The sequence below is a fragment of the Battus philenor genome, unplaced genomic scaffold, assembly GCF_028537555.1.
Source record: "Battus philenor isolate CCGP_79_NKW_IND1 unplaced genomic scaffold, ilBatPhil1.0.hap1 SCAF_3, whole genome shotgun sequence".
Lineage (NCBI taxonomy): Eukaryota > Metazoa > Arthropoda > Insecta > Lepidoptera > Papilionidae > Battus > Battus philenor.
The window spans coordinates 3,731,273-3,749,197 of NW_027181693.1; the positions used below are offsets into that span (position 1 = coordinate 3,731,273).

Genomic DNA, 17,925 nt, shown 5'->3' on the forward strand with positions numbered 1-17,925 from the left:
AACAAGATTATCGGCTGACGTCAAACGTCAAGCCATTTGGCAGATTATGAAATTTCCTTAAACGTCCGAAAATTAAAAAATAATTTTATAAGAAATTATAGTACTTATTTTTAATTAAAATTTATATAAATTATACATAACATCCTTATTACAAAAATTTAAATAAATGTTCCTATTAACAGGAATAGATGTATAAAATTTTATTGGTCTTCGACATTTAATTATTACGCCATCTAGTAGTGAGTAGTGCTAGTATTTATTATCTTTTTACGTCTCGTGGAATTTACACGTACATACACTACTTGATATATATTTGATTGAGATTATTCCAATAAAACGTAGCTGAATAAAAACATTTTTGCAATAAAACAATTCTCGGCAGATTTAAATCGTAGCGATTCTCGGGGATTTGTTTTCTCAAAAATTACTAAGTAATTTCATAATTCTTTTTATATATTATATTTTATGAAAATTGGCGATTACGTTTTAGTCAAAAATATGTGTACAATACGTCTTGAATGATGTTAAGACTTATAATTACCTGAATTTAGTCGCACCTGTGAAAACTGCAAATACCACTTAGACAGCAGTGCAAGTTAGATAAAAAAAAAACTTAGACTAGAACTAGCTAGGTTTCGACGTAGGAGACCGCGGGTTCATTGATTAATACGTAAAAATAGATTGTAATAAACGCCATCTATTGATCTTAACTTGGCACACTATGAATTTAACTTTATTTCTATGTACCAACACTCCAAGTAGATGTCGCTGTTGTTAATAATTCACTATATTAAAAATGGTCTTGGTATTTCAGTATTTGTGTGGCTATGCATCTAATTTTACAAAGGATCAATATGAAATATTGAATAAGAATCATATGTTTAATGTTATCTAAAAGAGTAATCGTTGGAAACAGTATATTTATATGATTCCAGACACAATTTTTTTGTGTCTTTAATAGAAGTTATTAAAAGGCTTTAATAGAAATTAACTTTTTAATTGAATTGCGACACACAATACATCAACTAATGGAATTACTTTTGATTTATTAATGTTGACCTCATATAATAATCATTAGGTTTTATTTTTACTAATATTACTTCATGAAGAAATCGAATATTAGGTGCGCAATTTAAAAGGCATCAAATTAGTAGTGCAATAGTCGTAAACGTACGTTTAATTTAGTCCTAATGGGCAAATAATGTTCGGTTTGCATTTGCAATATCTGATCGTATCACTCGAAGTAATTACTTGGAAACAAAGCTGTAATGGATTTCTCGAACCTAAGATAAATAGATTTAAAAGGGTTTTTCATAGGACTATATATTCGTGGGTTAAACAAAATCGAAACTTAGAATTAAATAAAAAAATCACTTTGTGTCTTTTCTTACTTTATTCATAGTAATACAATAGCATTTTGTTTACCTCTACACATATTCAAGAAATTGTATGTGACATAGCAGATTTTAATAATTTTACAAAATTGCATGATCGATGACGATCGTTGTAAAATGAATGGGATAACTTTATTAAGTATATGAAACACCTAATCATTCTGTAAAAAATGTTGACAATAAGTAGAGAATGGTTATACAAATCATCAAATTAATCTTTAGTCAGATAATGTTTTTAAGGCGAAAAATTTATTGCTTCTACACTGCTATGCTGTACTGTGTTATACTTCTGATTTCAACAGCTATTCCATTCTCATATGTATCATAATGAACTTTACCTGTCTGTATGTCCTGTGAGTTATGGTTATTTATCCGTAATATTTATCGCGATTTTTACAAATATGTTTTAACCTGTGAAAAACAAGTCCGAAATTTTATCTTATTGCCTCAACAATCAGTTACGTAACGCTATATATCTTGAATTATTTATTTTTAAAACAATACCTAAAAAAATTCTTTCTATTAAAATTATTATGTCGTAAAAATTGTGTACATGTTGCAACTTAATAGTAAAATAAATATGATTATTTTATTTTGTTTTACGAAGTTCAGCGTGTTTTCTCTAAGCAAGAGTTCGCAAAATAAGTTACAAATCCATCCTTTCAGTAGGTTGTTTCTTATACCACGCATCCGGGAACTTTGTTCGAATTTAAAACAGGTTATGAATGGAAGTTTCAATGTACTCTTTTACTGACATAGTGTAAGTCAAAAATTTTAAAACATCATTTATTATTTGTAGATTAAGGCAGTGCAATTATCATTAATTTGAAGTGAGATCTTTTATCTGTATTTTAAGCTTATAGTTGAATTTCTAAACATACAAAACAGTCCACCAGCTAACAAAAGATCCTTTGTGAGTCAAAAACAAAATAAAACCGCTTATTTTTGTACTTACTCCAATAATCTCATAACACAGGAAAAAGGTATAGGATGTGTGGACAGCTCAAATAAAAAAATAACACGATTTTAATAGTTTTGCATTTATTGGGTACGAGGAACCTTTCTGGTCAACATAAGCTACATGGACATTCTCTGTTTACAAGTATATTTACAATTTTCAGAATTTTATATATATTTATTCATATCTAGTAACTAAGGTAATAATGCTTTTAGGAGTAGATTACTGTATATTCACAATAATTACGAGAACCTAACGACTCATCTGTACAAGTGCGCCGTGGCGCCGTACAAAACACTAGCGCGGCCGCGCTGCTGCGCCCGGCCGCTGCTCTCCTATCTAACGATAAACATTGAAGCGATTTTAAAATACAGCGAATATACTTATAGTTGCTTCTAGATATATCTCTCCATCTGATAACTGCGGCCCGACTCGGTCGGAGCACTCCGTCTGCCCCCTAATCACATTCGTTCATATTTACATCCCTCCGATCACACAATTCTATTACAACTTGTACTATATACAAACAATTTTTTAATCATTTTTAAAAAAATACAATGTTAAATTGCTATAATAACCTCTTCTACTATCGATACATAGGGCTGGAATAAAAATAGTTTTTTTTTTTATCGGTTTCAGCGTGCACTAAAGCCAGCGATCGCAATTGGCCACTCCCTCGCGACGTCTACGATCTAATCTGCAGTTCTGTGTACACTAGGTTCACAAAGGGCGACATGCCTACGAACGATTATAACATTATCGTAACGATTACAGTAAAAATTACAAACTAAACGAAACTCCACACGATACAATCAGCAAACTCGGGCTGACGCGGGACAAGCGCTTGCCAATTTATTTGTTAGCACGGTAAAACTTGATAAATAACTTAATATTATTACAAAACATGTATAGTAAATAAATTAACAGTCATTGTTCAATGCGTAGGAATAATCGACTATTTCATTACATTATTATAAACACACGTCCTTACAGATATCTTAAATGGAATACATTACGTGGATAGCGATATCTAAGTTTAAATCCAATAAAAAACGTAGGCGTTACATCGATACACTAAAAAGGCTCGTCGCCGAGTTGCGTAGCAAAAGCATGGCAGTTAGCACAAAGTTCTGCACCCTAGAGATTAAATAACAGAAAGATATATTTGTATGAGTCGAAGCGCGGTGACGGGAGCGCCGGTCGCGGCGCGCCGTAGCGCCGTTCGCTCGGCGGGCCTCGCGGTCGTCCCCTGCTAACGTACGACATGACATATACATGACATAGCACAGCCATCGAGTGTCCTCGGGCGGGGCGTGAGCGCCTACGAGACGGGCGGCTGCGGGCCCTGCGGCTGCGGCGGCGGCTTCACGCCCGCGGCCGGCAGCTGCGCCAGCGTGTCCTGGCTGGCGTGCGCCCGCAGGTACGTGTTCTCCACCTCCAGCTGGTTGATCCTCTCCATCAGTTCCGCGATGCGCTCTTTCAACACTTCCACTTCCTCGCGCACCGCGAACATCAAGTGGCTCTTAACCAGATCCTGGAACAACAAAGAATAATCCGTTAGCGAGATTCGAAATGTAAAAAACTAAGTTGATACGCGACGTCCGTGTTTTCGAAGAGCGATCGGCACGTCGAGAACCGGTTTCGAAACACATCATTATTAAGATGCTAAAAATACTTTGTCAATACATTATAATAAAAACAATCAGATTGTTCCGCAATAAAAAAGTTACATTAACAAAAAATATAAAGTACGTTGTTATCGTTAAAAACATAAAAGTGAAGTGAACCTACTTCTGGATTAGGCACGACCACGTAACAGGTATCTTTCGCACCTTTCCTTTTGATTTCGTAAAGGCAGCCATCTTTGGACTGAACAACGTCAATCATGTTTCAGGGTGCACTTGAGTTTTGGGATCACTGAACGCGACTGTGTCGGACGACGGGCAGATTGTGACTGCGTGCGCTGGGCGAGTAACGTTGCAAGCGATATGCGCACGCGCGTGCTACCGGGCGACTGATGGTCTGATCGCGCGCTCGCCCTATTTAAAATGGCGGCACACACGTCACCGCCACGCGGACCGCCCGTGCACCCTGAACTCTGCTTTGCTTCATATCGACAATAACAAAGCTCTTGTTTTCTTTATATTACACATTTTCAAAGAGATTCTTTTTTACCTGACTTACAGAACTGCCCAAGTGGCATTAACAGATTCCGTCTGTGCGATAACACCCGTAACCCGGAAAGCGTTTTCACAAACACATGGGAGTTAGTAAACAAATTAATAAAGTTATTTGGATCAAATTTATATTTGTAGTTTTTCGCATGTTAAATATCCGCTACTCCGGAAAGCTTAAGTAAAATAACGAAAACAATATAAAGCAACGAAGACAATAAAGTTTATAAATAAGCTTCATGTATCTCTTAAAATGGCAGGCAGTTCTGTAGTTTTATTCAAGAAATAATCAGTTGAGTAGCAAGAAGATTACATACATATACATTACATATATATATATGTATAAAATGCAAAAGTAATCTTTTGTATAAACTGTGATAGTTGAGATATTTACTCGGCAAATTTGTCATGTATACTTACTTAAGAGCTAAGAGATTCGGTATTATATATATATACATACACATATGAGTGTGTGTGTATGTCATATGCAATAAATCGTAGATTAATTATTTGCATTTAAACAAAGACAATTTTGCAATACTACGTTTAAATAATACTGCAACAATCTCTTTTTTTGCGAAAACGTTAATAACTTTATTTAAATCGTATAAGCATTTTGTAAGAAATAGAAAGAGTAGTAAGTCCTTTTGATCATGCCAAATAACGCATGACATTGTAAAAAGTTATTATCGAGACAATTTGCGAATGACTATTTCCTCGCAATAAAGAAAAGGCAATGAAAAACAACAAAGAAGAGTCAATGTGTTGCGTAATGATCGTTATCGCAACATATTCGAACGAGGATGAAATTACGCATAAAATTTTACTTGCAACAGTATCAGCGATTGAAAATAGCATTCTGAAGATAAAATCTGATCGTATGATAAAAAATAGCAGGAATGCGGACAACAATTACATATATAGAAAATACATTAATTATGTGAAGTCTGTCGATTTAATTAATAAAAGTGCATACAAAATGAAATGATCGCAATTATGTTGTACACATATTTGGTCGACGTTCATAATTTGTTCTCTGCCCAAGGAAATTGAGAAATAAATAATTCTAGTCATGCCCAAATAGATTGAGACGTCCCAGAAAATAAAATGGCGTCGCGAAACCCGCCTGAGCTAAATTTTTCGTGTTATAATTAGAATACAGTAAAAATAAGATTGAAATGAGAAGTTTTAAGCGTGGGGGCTGTGACCTTCAATCGAAGCAATTCCAGCGCTCGCCGGTACGCACTAAATAACATTGCAATAAATAAAAACTGCGTAGTCTTTCATGAAACATGTTATACTGCCTATTATCGTAACATCTTCAATGTCCTCTCAGAGATAAACAACGGGAAGGTGGTGATTAGGAGAAACGTTGTAAATTAATACGCTTATCAGGTTTAAAAACGTTTGCATGTTAGTAGGTAAGGTTGATAAGAACAGAAAGTGCGAGAGATACGCCATGAAGATACGATAATGATTCGTTAGATGATACATCTCGGGTACAAAAGGACGAATCCAGTCTCAGTGGTCGGTAGGAAAGTAATCGGAGTCGGTGCATTGTCCCCTCGAGAGTGCAATGAACTTTTTTCGCACTCACACACCAAATATCGAAGTCGATGATATAATGAGCCCAAGGGCGTATGATAAAACCTGTCGCGTTGTTTTTAATGCGAATTGCACAGAACCGGCAGCTACACGCGTGTGTGTATTCCACCGCGGCTTCATGAAATTGCATATTCAAATCAACCATTAATATATAATTGAATAATTCATATTGCATATTCACTTAAAATTATATAACAAAAGCGAATACTTCTGTCCGATGTACGAGAGTCAATTTAATAAACTAACCTTAAAATGTGTGTTAATAGCAAAACAACGGTTTTTAATTGTGAAATATATATGCAAGGGACGTTCGAAAATATAGTCATAGCGGCCTCTTGTTTGTATGACATCATCGTCATATTAAGTAGCGGCTGTGTTGAACTGTACCGCACGCTAAGATTTTAACATATTAAAATTTATAGTTGTTTACGCTTTGTGCGACTGGAATGTATTCTGACACAAGTAGAAGAATGTTTACTTTTTTTTTGCCTTTTAATTTTTTTTTTTTGGTGAATTAACGACGTGAAAAATAGAAAAATGGTCTCCGGTCGCTTTGGTTACATAAAAACAATTTAGCATCTTAAATGATTCTTTCCCTTGGAGTCGAACTAATAATTCCACAGGCAGCATAGATGTAGACGGAGCTCTGATACGTTTTTACGTAAGACAAGATTTTGAATCAAACGGCGGTGTTTATATATCTAAGTATATATAGTATTTTACACCGCTCACTGTATACATTATAAAATAATGCCGTCAGTATAATAAGTGAGTCGGTAAATCGATGTTACGTAATAACATATTTTTATTTCTTAAATGTCAGTGTATAAAAATAACTCATAAAAATTTATTTACACAGACATTGTTCTTTGTTGTTTTTAATTAGGTATTTAATAATAAGTATGTATTGTTAGTAAATATTTCAAGGTTTTGATTACACAAAAAAAATATGTTATAAACAGCCAGTATGTGCTTTGACCAGTAAATAAGTACATATCTAAACGACCGTATCGAACGATTACGAATAAGTAAACGTTGAGCTGAAATTCACAAAGCATACAAAACGCAGGCGAAACTATGCGGAGGCATGTGTTCAAACAGTTCTGCGGTGGCTCGTAATGTTTTTGTTATTAAATCGCGTACAATATTTACGCAGTTGGGAACAAAGGTGCTCCGGTCTATTAATATTCGTGACACAGTTTAATTGTTATGTCGCCACGACTACACAACTTCTGCATGGCTACCCGAAAAATTTACGGCGCAAACAGAGAAACATAAGTGTTCTATCAAATATAAGGATTTGTGTTAACAATCACAAGCGCGGGATATATCTGTTTAACAACTATTGATAATACAAAACGCGGATGGCGCAAAATAATTCGAAATGTTCGAATAATAATGACAAGTACAACGAAATTAAAAATACAAAGCAAACAGGTCGTGATAACAAAAAAAAAATCTTCGACAATTCCTTTGAGCTATTGACTGCAAAATGTATATTGAACATATATTTACTTATCGTAAGCAATTAGTGCAAATTTTGAATTCGTGACTTAATAACGATCTCTTGTTTTTTAACTATAACTTCTTTTTATTTAGCGTCATCATGTAAACAATAAATACATAAACACAAATCTTATCGCTGTTTAAAAAAGAAAGTGTTCATGTCGCCGCGTAAATTTTACGATAAGCGTACTGACAAACTAGCAAAACACGAGTGAGGTCACGGACGTAATCGTCTTTAACTTCGGGGCGAAGGGAAGCCGCGGTCAGTGTTAGATAAGCGAAAAAGTTAAATCATATCAATTTTATATTTTGGCACATTAATTCCGGCAAATGTCAATAGCGTATTATATAATATCTGTTGCAACTGACAATCATAGTTTCTTGCAAAAGTGATCGTCAGAAACGTGAATTTAAATAAAAAAAATCAATTAAAATTAATTTGTAATGTTGTAAGTCAACGTACAAGCAAAGCAATAACAAAGCTAACAAGGTAACAACGAAAAACAACAACCTACTAGAAACCGGTCTCATAAATATTTAAAGATGTGGCGCTAAAACCAATAGAATAACACGGCACGACCAGAAAACTTCTTGCACGTGGTTATTTATTATATTTAGGTTATTATTAGACAGATTCAATAAAAAAAAATAATTTGCATATGGTTTGGGCATAAGAAACCTATTTACATATAATACACGAAATGTTTTCGTGTATTCGAAGGTCACGTTGTTTTTTTCGCAAATAGCGTTTACTAATCTTGAACAAATCTGTTTACGTTGGAAACTTTAGGACCCGTATCGTGAAAGATATGAAATAAATCGATCAGTGTATATGATATATTAGATACATTAGTGTAGTATTTCAGTATTTTTCCATCGTCAAATGTATTATCGATCGTCGAGTAAATAGCTTTAGCCGAGCATACATAGATAAACATCTGGCTTGAACGTTATATTGTTCCACAGTAAACATTTGCATATCTATAGAGTTATAATTCAATATTCATTACCCCGATTACATGTGAGATAAGTAAAGATCTATTAACTATTCTGAAAGGATTACATGTCCTTCGGTATTAGTGCACCCTGTCTGTTAATTAGCTGTCACATCTTGATAGTGCATGAGGTCTGAATGCCATCGGTGCTTCTATTACCGCTACAATCAGAAGAGCTCGTGTCTCCGTTCCAGTGGCACATTGGGGCCAGCTTTCCTTCCGTGTCTATTCTTAGCAGCCCTGCCGGGTCACGCCTGACTCATGCAAATCAAGCGCACAATGAGGGAATTAGCATAGTCCGCTCGGCTTAGCCGTGAAATAAATTAAATTTGCAACTACGCACTTCGTTGAAAAATCATTTGTTAGATAGTTCGTCGCGCTTAGGAAAGTAAGGTAAACGAGCAGATGAATAATTAAAACATACTATGACATGACACTTTACATAAAAATTTAAAGTTTTCGAATGATCAAAGAGTTGGGAGCGGTAGGGCTTTTCATCTCGCGCGCGTAAATGTCAAGAATCGGGTCAGTGGTGCTGCGGCCGCTTCTAAACATCGACGGCGACTTTCTGGTAAACATAACCGGAGTGACGTAACAGCACGAGCGCGGAGGCGCGATCTTGCGAAATAAACGATAGTGCGTACTTCAGTATCCGACGCGATATTTAATACCTTTACCTACGACTCCGGAGGCGTGTGTACTCGGCGAGTTTCAAGGTGGACCAGTTATATTGGCCGTGTCGATAAAAAGTATATATCTGTAACTAATTGTCCGGTAAGAAATATTAAAGTATTATTTCCAACATACATTTGTAACAAAAAAGCCTGCTCGTGAGTGTTTAATATCTTATCTATAATTAAATACAGTGTCATAGGTAGGAGTTATATTTCGCTAGCTGTACTCTACGGACAAATGGAAGTTTTTACAACATTTTTTTTTAAAAGATGTATTAGTTACTCAATTCCACTCTAATACCAAAACTGCTAAATCATTTGGATGTATATAATAAGGTTGAAAATTTATTAGCCAAAATGACATTTATCGGTCCTACTGCTGATAAAAGGAAGTTCAGTAATACATGTCCGTCTTTACAGCTATAATTAGATTTTATCAAAGTACTTTGATAAAATATCTATATCTATTGGCGATGTTGTAAGCGGTACAATATTACACAAGACTCGTCTTGGTGTTTAACGATTAGCAGCACAATCTATAGCAGTCATGTGATATTTAATTCAATATTTTTTTTCTGGTGACAAACATTCAAAGTACTGGGAAACAGTTGCACAAAAATATGTAAAAACAGTTACTGAAGACATGAAAATTTTGCAAATGTGCTGAAATGTTTTCATTTTAACATACTTAACTAAATTTCCGTGAAGTTTACTTTAAATGCGGTACAAAAGTCAGTTAGTCAAAATTTACTACACCTAATGTTGATATAGTCACAATTAAACGTAAATTAATAACACAGTTTAATGTACGTTTAAGTCTACGCAGCGGATAATATTGACCGCTTAATGAACCGCGTCGCGTGTCTCGGTCTGTGTGATGACTTCAAAGACTATAACGAGGGATAACAAACAACCACACGAGCGTGTACGGAGTAGAAGGATAAAAATATAACACTGGATGCGATGTAGTGGGCAAATAGGGTCCGGATTGGGGTCAATCGCTTGAGGCCATCTGCGATAGCTAATTATAGTGCATTACACAGAAGCACGGCAACGTCTAACTCTTGATTGATAACACAGCTTGATATCGCTAACGTGTATTGGTGGTAAACTAAGTATTTTTTCTTTTTTATTTCTTGTCTGTAAATGTTGAAAGAAACTATATATATACATTAGTGTAACAATAGACGAACAGAATAGTTTAAATGTATACGTAGTGATTTATGAGCGGCAGGCCCCCCTTATTAGCTGTCAATTAATGTATGTTACACACTATCCTAAATTCAGTGGTACCAGGATATAATACAAAAAAAAAACATCAACGTTTGGATTACTACACATTAAAAATAATTGCCTGTCGCATTTCAATAAAAAGACTAAATTGAAGTGACATATATATTTTACAGTACTCACTTTATAATTTTTGCTGACAACTCAACCATACATTCAACGCTTTTAAGCTATCTGACCTAAAACCAATGATTCTTAATTATAAATTATAAAAAATGAGTCTTATCATGAGATTATCGTCTAGCTGCTTCCCGCGGTTCTAGTATATCAAAATAAATAACAAAAACCGTAAAGACGGTGCAGTAATTGAAAAAAAGCGTTCAAAAGCCAAATATTAAAATAAAGGTAATCGGCTGGATATAGCGCTCATTGGTTAACTTATTCTTCGAATGTTGCGTAATCGACACTCATTACATTAATTATTATATTAAATATAGCGTTTAATTTCAATTGTGACCTTAACCTTGTTGTGAATGTCAACTGTAATTCGACATTTTATTTTAACTGCGACATGTCTACGGCCTGCACTGTCCTAACAGAATTTGTAGAGCAGGAAAATTTAATTATCTCAAAATGATTTCCATAAACATGAAAAGCTATGATTTTCCTATATAAAAATAAAAACCGTTCGTTCTAAATATAAATAAATGATCCAATGCTTTTTATATGTTGCAATGAAATATAAATATAAAATAATTTTTTAAAAGAAGAGACTGAAATATAATTACAACAGAGATACGCAGTGGTTGGAAAAACTTAAATCGTTGCCAATTGTAGAAAATTGAAAACATGGTATATTGTGACATACGCAGCTTGGCCTTACAAAGGCAATAGAGCATTATGTTAAAAGACAAGTTACACAAGCAGTTCTCACGCGGCACGAGATTAATTACAAATATCTACATACAAATGTAGCGAGTACTGAAGTACTTTGACGGTTTCTCTTATTGTCATTTACGTATTAAGCGCTGTACATAGGCGTGACTGTCGCTGTTTGTTATAAAATGATGTTAGAAGACTGTGATTAAAAGTACAATTTATAAATTGATACTCAAAAGAGACAAGTCTGTTTAATGATTACATTAACGGTAAATTTTTAAATTTAATTGAATTTATCATAACCGTGAACTAGAGTAATATATATAAAATAAGACTGAATAAAACCGAATACTTACTATAAACTGTAGACAATTAAAATGAACATTATTGTTATTTTAAACCTGGACAAAAATAAATTGACTTAAATGTCACAGACTTTTAATAACCATTCAAACAATATGAAAATAACAATAAAAAGCGATGAGGTGCGATCGTACGCCGGGACGCGTTTCCTGGACATTAATAAGACGGGAAGTCATTAACGATTCAAACTGTGTCGAAGATCTAATAACGGCGTTATGCGGTAAGAACATTAGTATTATAATGCCGGGCGGACTGGCTCTCGGGAGATTGCAGCCTTGCGCAACCAGTGCGTGAAACGCAATTTGTGAAGATAAGGAACAGGTGTACAACGTTCGACCGGCGCCGCTAGTTTCGACGCGAAGGGACGCGATTCAAGTTATATCCGAGTGTGTACGCGAGAAGCGACTAGATTTTTATTTCAACGTCGTATTCCGTAAATGTCAATCGCATATGCAAAATAGCCGTACCGGCTGCAATGTTATTTTTATCATATTGACATTTCAGATTAGCAGCAATTTTTATTAAACATTTATGATAAAAAATTCTTAAGGATTTCTGACGATCTATGTATAAATGTAAAAATTGCAAAAAATTAATAGATGGAATTGTTTTGAATATGAGGTTGATTTCATCAAAATCACGTCAGCCGTATGACGCCTACTGCAAGGCACAGGCCTCTCCCAAAGAACCTTATGACCGGTTTAGCGATGCTCGCATCCTGCGATTTCCGGCGACCTTCGGTATGTTGTCGGTCTACTTAGTGGTGGACCTACCTCTGCCGCGTGCGCACCAGTTCGATCCGTTTATTTAGTTCCTTTTAATACCACCATTTAAACAGATATTTGAATATATAAATAACATGGATATACCTAGATGCTCGACGACACAGATAAGTGCCTACAATTGTAATATTGACGATTGTACGAAAGCGTAAATGTTGAATTGCAAGAATTCCACGATGTCGGTGGGTGATAATTTTGTAATCCTCAGAGTCACAGCGCACGTGCGCGTGATGCGAGAGCACGGCTGTGCGTTTCGGCAGCGCGCACTGTCCCACTTTAATATGCGTTTATTTTCATAACAGAACGTTCGCCTGGTTTTAAAAGAATTGACACTAATCGTTTTACTTTTGTGATATTTTCTTATCGTTTGCAATCTGCGCATTAAAGATTGAAAACAAATTAGGTCAAAATTAATTCACTACATTAATTAGAAACATCGAATAAATTTTATAGAATAAGATTTATACAGATGATCGCTTGATAACAAGTGCTACTTCGGGGAGTCAAGAATTGTGTAGTGAAAAGGCGTTAAATTAAATGTAAAGATAAAATCCCTCCCTAATACGGTGAAATAATATGTTGTGGCCCGTGCATCCTCAAGAGCTGTCGAGCTTCTCTATCTTAAAAGAGCTCTTAGTCTAGGCGCCTTCAGCGCCCTGCCAACTACAACTCGCGGAATTTTCACACGCCACCTGGGTTTGGAAGTCAGGTACTGAAAAAAATTTAAACCTTTTGCCCTGAGACATCTCTCTTGAGGCAAAAGTTGGTACGTACATAGCTGCATAATTTTATTAGTTGTTACATCGCCTTAAGTCTTAATGGCGAACACAATACCACCACTATTATTTGCACCACTACTCTTTGGCGGCAAATATTCGTCGTTATGGCCTCTTTAAAAAAAAAAAAAACATACCTTCAATAAAGCTAAGAATTTTACAAATTATTTTATTCTTACTTGTGTTGTGATCATTAAATTTCAGCACTTCCCTTAACGATAGTAATCGTAATAACAAGTACTTGCGTCAATAATAGTTTTACTGATATGGTAAAACAAACTTGGTGGACGTATTTGTCCATTTAGTTTTTTTATAGGAATAACTTTCAATACCTTGCACTTGTACGAGCATATTGTATGTTTGGAAACGCGTTCACGCGCTAAAACATCAAAAGATGTAGTTTATTGTCGACATCAATGATACGCGTGATCTGTACCGTCTTACTGCGCAAACATCGTTCTCTGAATCTATACGGTAGAACAAATATTTTTCGTTGTGTCGACGGAATCATCTTATTTGTACAGTCGTGAGTGGGTGAGATTCTAATGACTTCCTCCACATTGTACTGTATCTAATTTCATACGGACAAAAACGCTAATCGTCGACATAAATCACGCTATTTATTCAGTACGTTGTGTTTAAATTTAGATTACAAAAAGTAATGAAACAAATGTCAATTAATTTTTGTAACATTTTTAATTCGCTGCCATGATCTATTATCAAATATGATACATAAATTAAATTTATAATTACTTTTAAAAAGTTTTTTTAAAAATATGATCGCCGCGTAAATTTGCTATCACTCATTACACTGATATAAATAATAATTTGTATAATATGCAGTTGATTAAACAAAAAACAAAAACAAGTGTAATCAAGTATCAATTATTTATCGACAGGGCCTTGATTGAATCATTTCCTCGTAAACAGCCATTTGTATTATGCGTTACTGTTACTTCACACTAAGCAGATATTAAATAACAATTAGGCTTTACAATCTGGTGAAATAGAAGTACGTATTGGTCCGAGTCGACGTTGCCGGGAGTCCTTGAGGTTTGCTGCCTTAAAAGAGTTCTAAGACAGGGCGCCCTCTGCGCTCTGCAGCCTCGTACCCGCGGAGTCTGCAAATGTCATTTGGGCAACACTGAAAGTCCAGTCCCAAAATAAACAAGACTAACAGATAAATTAGTTTCGTTCTTTTATTGTATTGTTTTATTTTCAAAGGTTGTTTAAGCAATGGGCGTATGTAACAAGGAAAAATATTAGAATTGATAACCGGGCAGCGACAAGATAACGAAGAGCGCGCAAGGCCGTGCGCGTATAGAGGCTCATCTCGTAACCTATATGCGTTCGTTTGGACACGCCGCCGCTTTCTAACAAATGTGACAGCTTGTTTTTATTGCCTCTTTCTATGCTTTTCTGAGAATTTCTGCATTGGGCACACGCGGAACCCGAGTGCTGTGCGACCGACTGACACGACGCCTGCCAACACACGGCCCGCCTCGACTGCCTTCCTTTTGCCGTGGTAATATGGACTTCAGTATCGAAATAATTCACTTATAATTACACCAAAAAATAATTCTAAGAATCTTGACGTGCGACGAAAGAAACGAAGACAAGTTATACGACCCAAATTTTCGCTTAAAGTGATAAGATATAAAAACAATTGCAGTAATTTCTAAAACGGTCTTAGACCCGTGAGAATTGGCATAAAATATCGCCATTACAATATACGAATCGAATTAAACAAAAAGCAACTCAAAATAAATTTTGTTTGTTTTATTGTATTCATTACTCACTGTAATTAAGATGGTTCCAGTGGGTGGCTCTACCACTATATACATGTATTTGGAATTTTTCTATGCAAATTGATCCCCATGTAACGAATCTGTTTTAGATTTTTTAATGATTATAAACTTTAGTTTACACAAACAATACAATAAATTGTTTTTTTTTTGAAATGGCGATTACGGATTGGAGTCAAGTGTTAGTTTAAATGGGTGCCCCAAACGCTAAAGTCGATATATAGATGATGTTGTTTTTGAAACAAACAAAGTACCTAATTATGTATGTATAATAATAAATATTAGTTTTCTTTTATGGATAGTCAACTTTAATTGTATTTTAATTGTAATACAGTAATGTTATAATCGTAAAAAAATAGTTGAATTCATGACAACTTCTTGTATAAAAACGATCGATTGTATAGGTCGCGTCTCGAACAGCGCTTTCTATAGTAATGAGCATAGTAACACAGTGGTCCAAATGGCGAGGTTAGCTGTAATTAATTGCCGACTGTCGCACGTTTTCCTTCGAGCGTTTTATCGTTTGCGATTTCCTCCATTAACGCGTAGTTATGATAACAACCGGCGGCGACTGCGGACAGGCAGCGCGCGGTATGCGCCGCGATGCCCGCTGACACGCCGAAAGCAATTTACAGAGCGGTTTATTAACAAATAATTTTACGTAAAAACAATACTAATGCATTTTACTACTTTTCACATAGGAAAATATACTCAAATTTTCGTTGCGTCTCATGTTTTGAAGGTAACATTGAAATATATTTTCTCTACACAAGTTGGCTCTAAATTCGATCCCGGTAAATTTTGAAGAAGATGGTACATTAATGAAGACGAATGATAATAAAAAGAGTGTAGACAAAATGAATATTGCTAATACCAAGCAATCTTGACAATAAATAAAAATTATGATTCAAAGAAACTTACAAATCCTCACAGTTCATACGTATACACGTAGACTGTTTAACCAAATTTATACTAGATAAATACACTTCATGAGTTCAAAGGTAACTAACTCAGTGACATTGTATCTGTTGGTTATTGAATATTTACTTAAATATTCATCTAATATATAAATATTATTCTAATAATTTATATAGAATATATATGTTGGTTATTCAATAATATAATAAAGTGCTACTATTCGCAATTCGCTATATATATTACATCAAGACATTTTATTTGGTATTGTAGAAAACGTTTGATGTTATAATGAAGGAATGTTAATTGATACAAAATAATTAAGGTGATAAGACCGCTTTCACTGACATTGAATCCGAAATAGTGTTAGCGTTAGGTCCTATTTACAGGTTTTATTCTGATACTCATAAAAGGTCATATTGAAAGGTAAAGACATTCGATTCGAAGGTTGAATATAAAAATAGCGAGGCGGGTACAGATAAAGTATAGACTTTGAAAAACGACTTGGTATTTTAAAACAATATGTGGTAACGACCTGTCATATTTTATTTATAAAAAATAAACGTGTATGTATAAACACAAACATTTTATAATTGTGTAAAAGATGAATATGCTAAAAATTATTAGCATCTTTGGGTTTTACTGTGAAAAAACCTTAATTAGTATTGTTTTCAAGTTTGCCTATTATGGCAATGGAATTACAAAAAAAAAAAGATGAATGAAAATAAATTTAGAACAATTTGCAATCGCTAATATTCCTTCGCGACGGATACAGTATTCCCTTGACCCACTAGAGTGTCTGTGTTTCTGGCATTGAGGTGTATAACATATTACTATAACAAGGATGGTATAACTTTTTTAATAGGAAAATATGCGTTTTTTTAAAATATTAAACGAATGCAACAAGATCTTAAATATATACGGTTCATATATATTTCAATTTCGAAATAATCTGAGCAATTCGATTGGAATTAGTTTTCTTGGTCAAAATAACGTTTGCGAAAGCGTTTATGTTAAAAATAAAATACATTACATAAACTACTCTCATATACTAATATCTGATGGTAACATTAATTAACTTTTCCTTCCGTTACTATAATAAGGCAATGTTATTTTACGCGTCAGTGAGTTAAGTACTAGAATTTCTCAAAGCCCTCTCTGATCCCCGTGACCTAGAGAGAGCTTTGCATATTTATGTGACGGGTTGTGGGCAAGACGGGCCGGACTTGCCCCTTTAGTGTTTCACGTCCATCGAGGGTCGATAAATGTAAATGTTTTATAAATAGCAGGGATCGTCTGCCGGACGATATTAACTGTATATTCGGCTGATACCAACGCCATATAAACTTAAAAATTATCTCAAAATGAAACAAAATAATACCTTTTCAGAAGTTGCAAAGAATTTGTACTGAATATATTGAATGATTGATGAATGATTGATGAAACTGAATTATTTCAGTTTATTTGTTTGAATATTTTGCAAAAATATATAGAATTTCGAAGTATTTTGGAAACTAATAAAAACGTGCGTAGAGAGAAACCGTGTGTAATTAATTAGAGCGTGAGGATTATCGTCTGGATATGACGTCATTTATTGTGAAATTAACTTCGGTTTATTGAATGGGAGTTTAAAATTAACGTACTTTTGTAGGTATGATAGCGTATTATCTAAAAGAAATTATACACTTGTTGTTAAGTCATTCCTTATTTAGCAGCTAAATAGTCTGTCAAATTAACCTTACATTGTCGTCAAAACAATGGAAAGAAGCGGAAGAGGCCATTCATTCATCAACCCACTGCTCTATTGGTTGTCTACAGCAAATGGTCAATTCCTGCTTTGAATATTACGAATTTCATTCAAGTATGTAA

At 34.6% G+C, this 17,925-nt stretch overlaps 1 protein-coding gene across 2 annotated transcripts in view; it reads right to left on the bottom strand.

The window, feature by feature from the left end:
* Positions 1–2,424: 2,424 nt before the first annotated feature.
* Positions 2,425–17,925, bottom strand: part of LOC137927112 (protein bunched, class 2/F/G isoform-like) — a 156,181-nt gene continuing 140,680 nt past the window's right edge. For both annotated transcript variants that reach the window (XM_068770912.1, XM_068770911.1), the window contains one exon: positions 2,425–3,886. In XM_068770912.1, the coding sequence (XP_068627013.1) occupies positions 3,674–3,886 (213 nt within the window). In that variant the 3' untranslated portion in view covers positions 2,425–3,673. The remainder of the gene's footprint in view (positions 3,887–17,925) is intronic.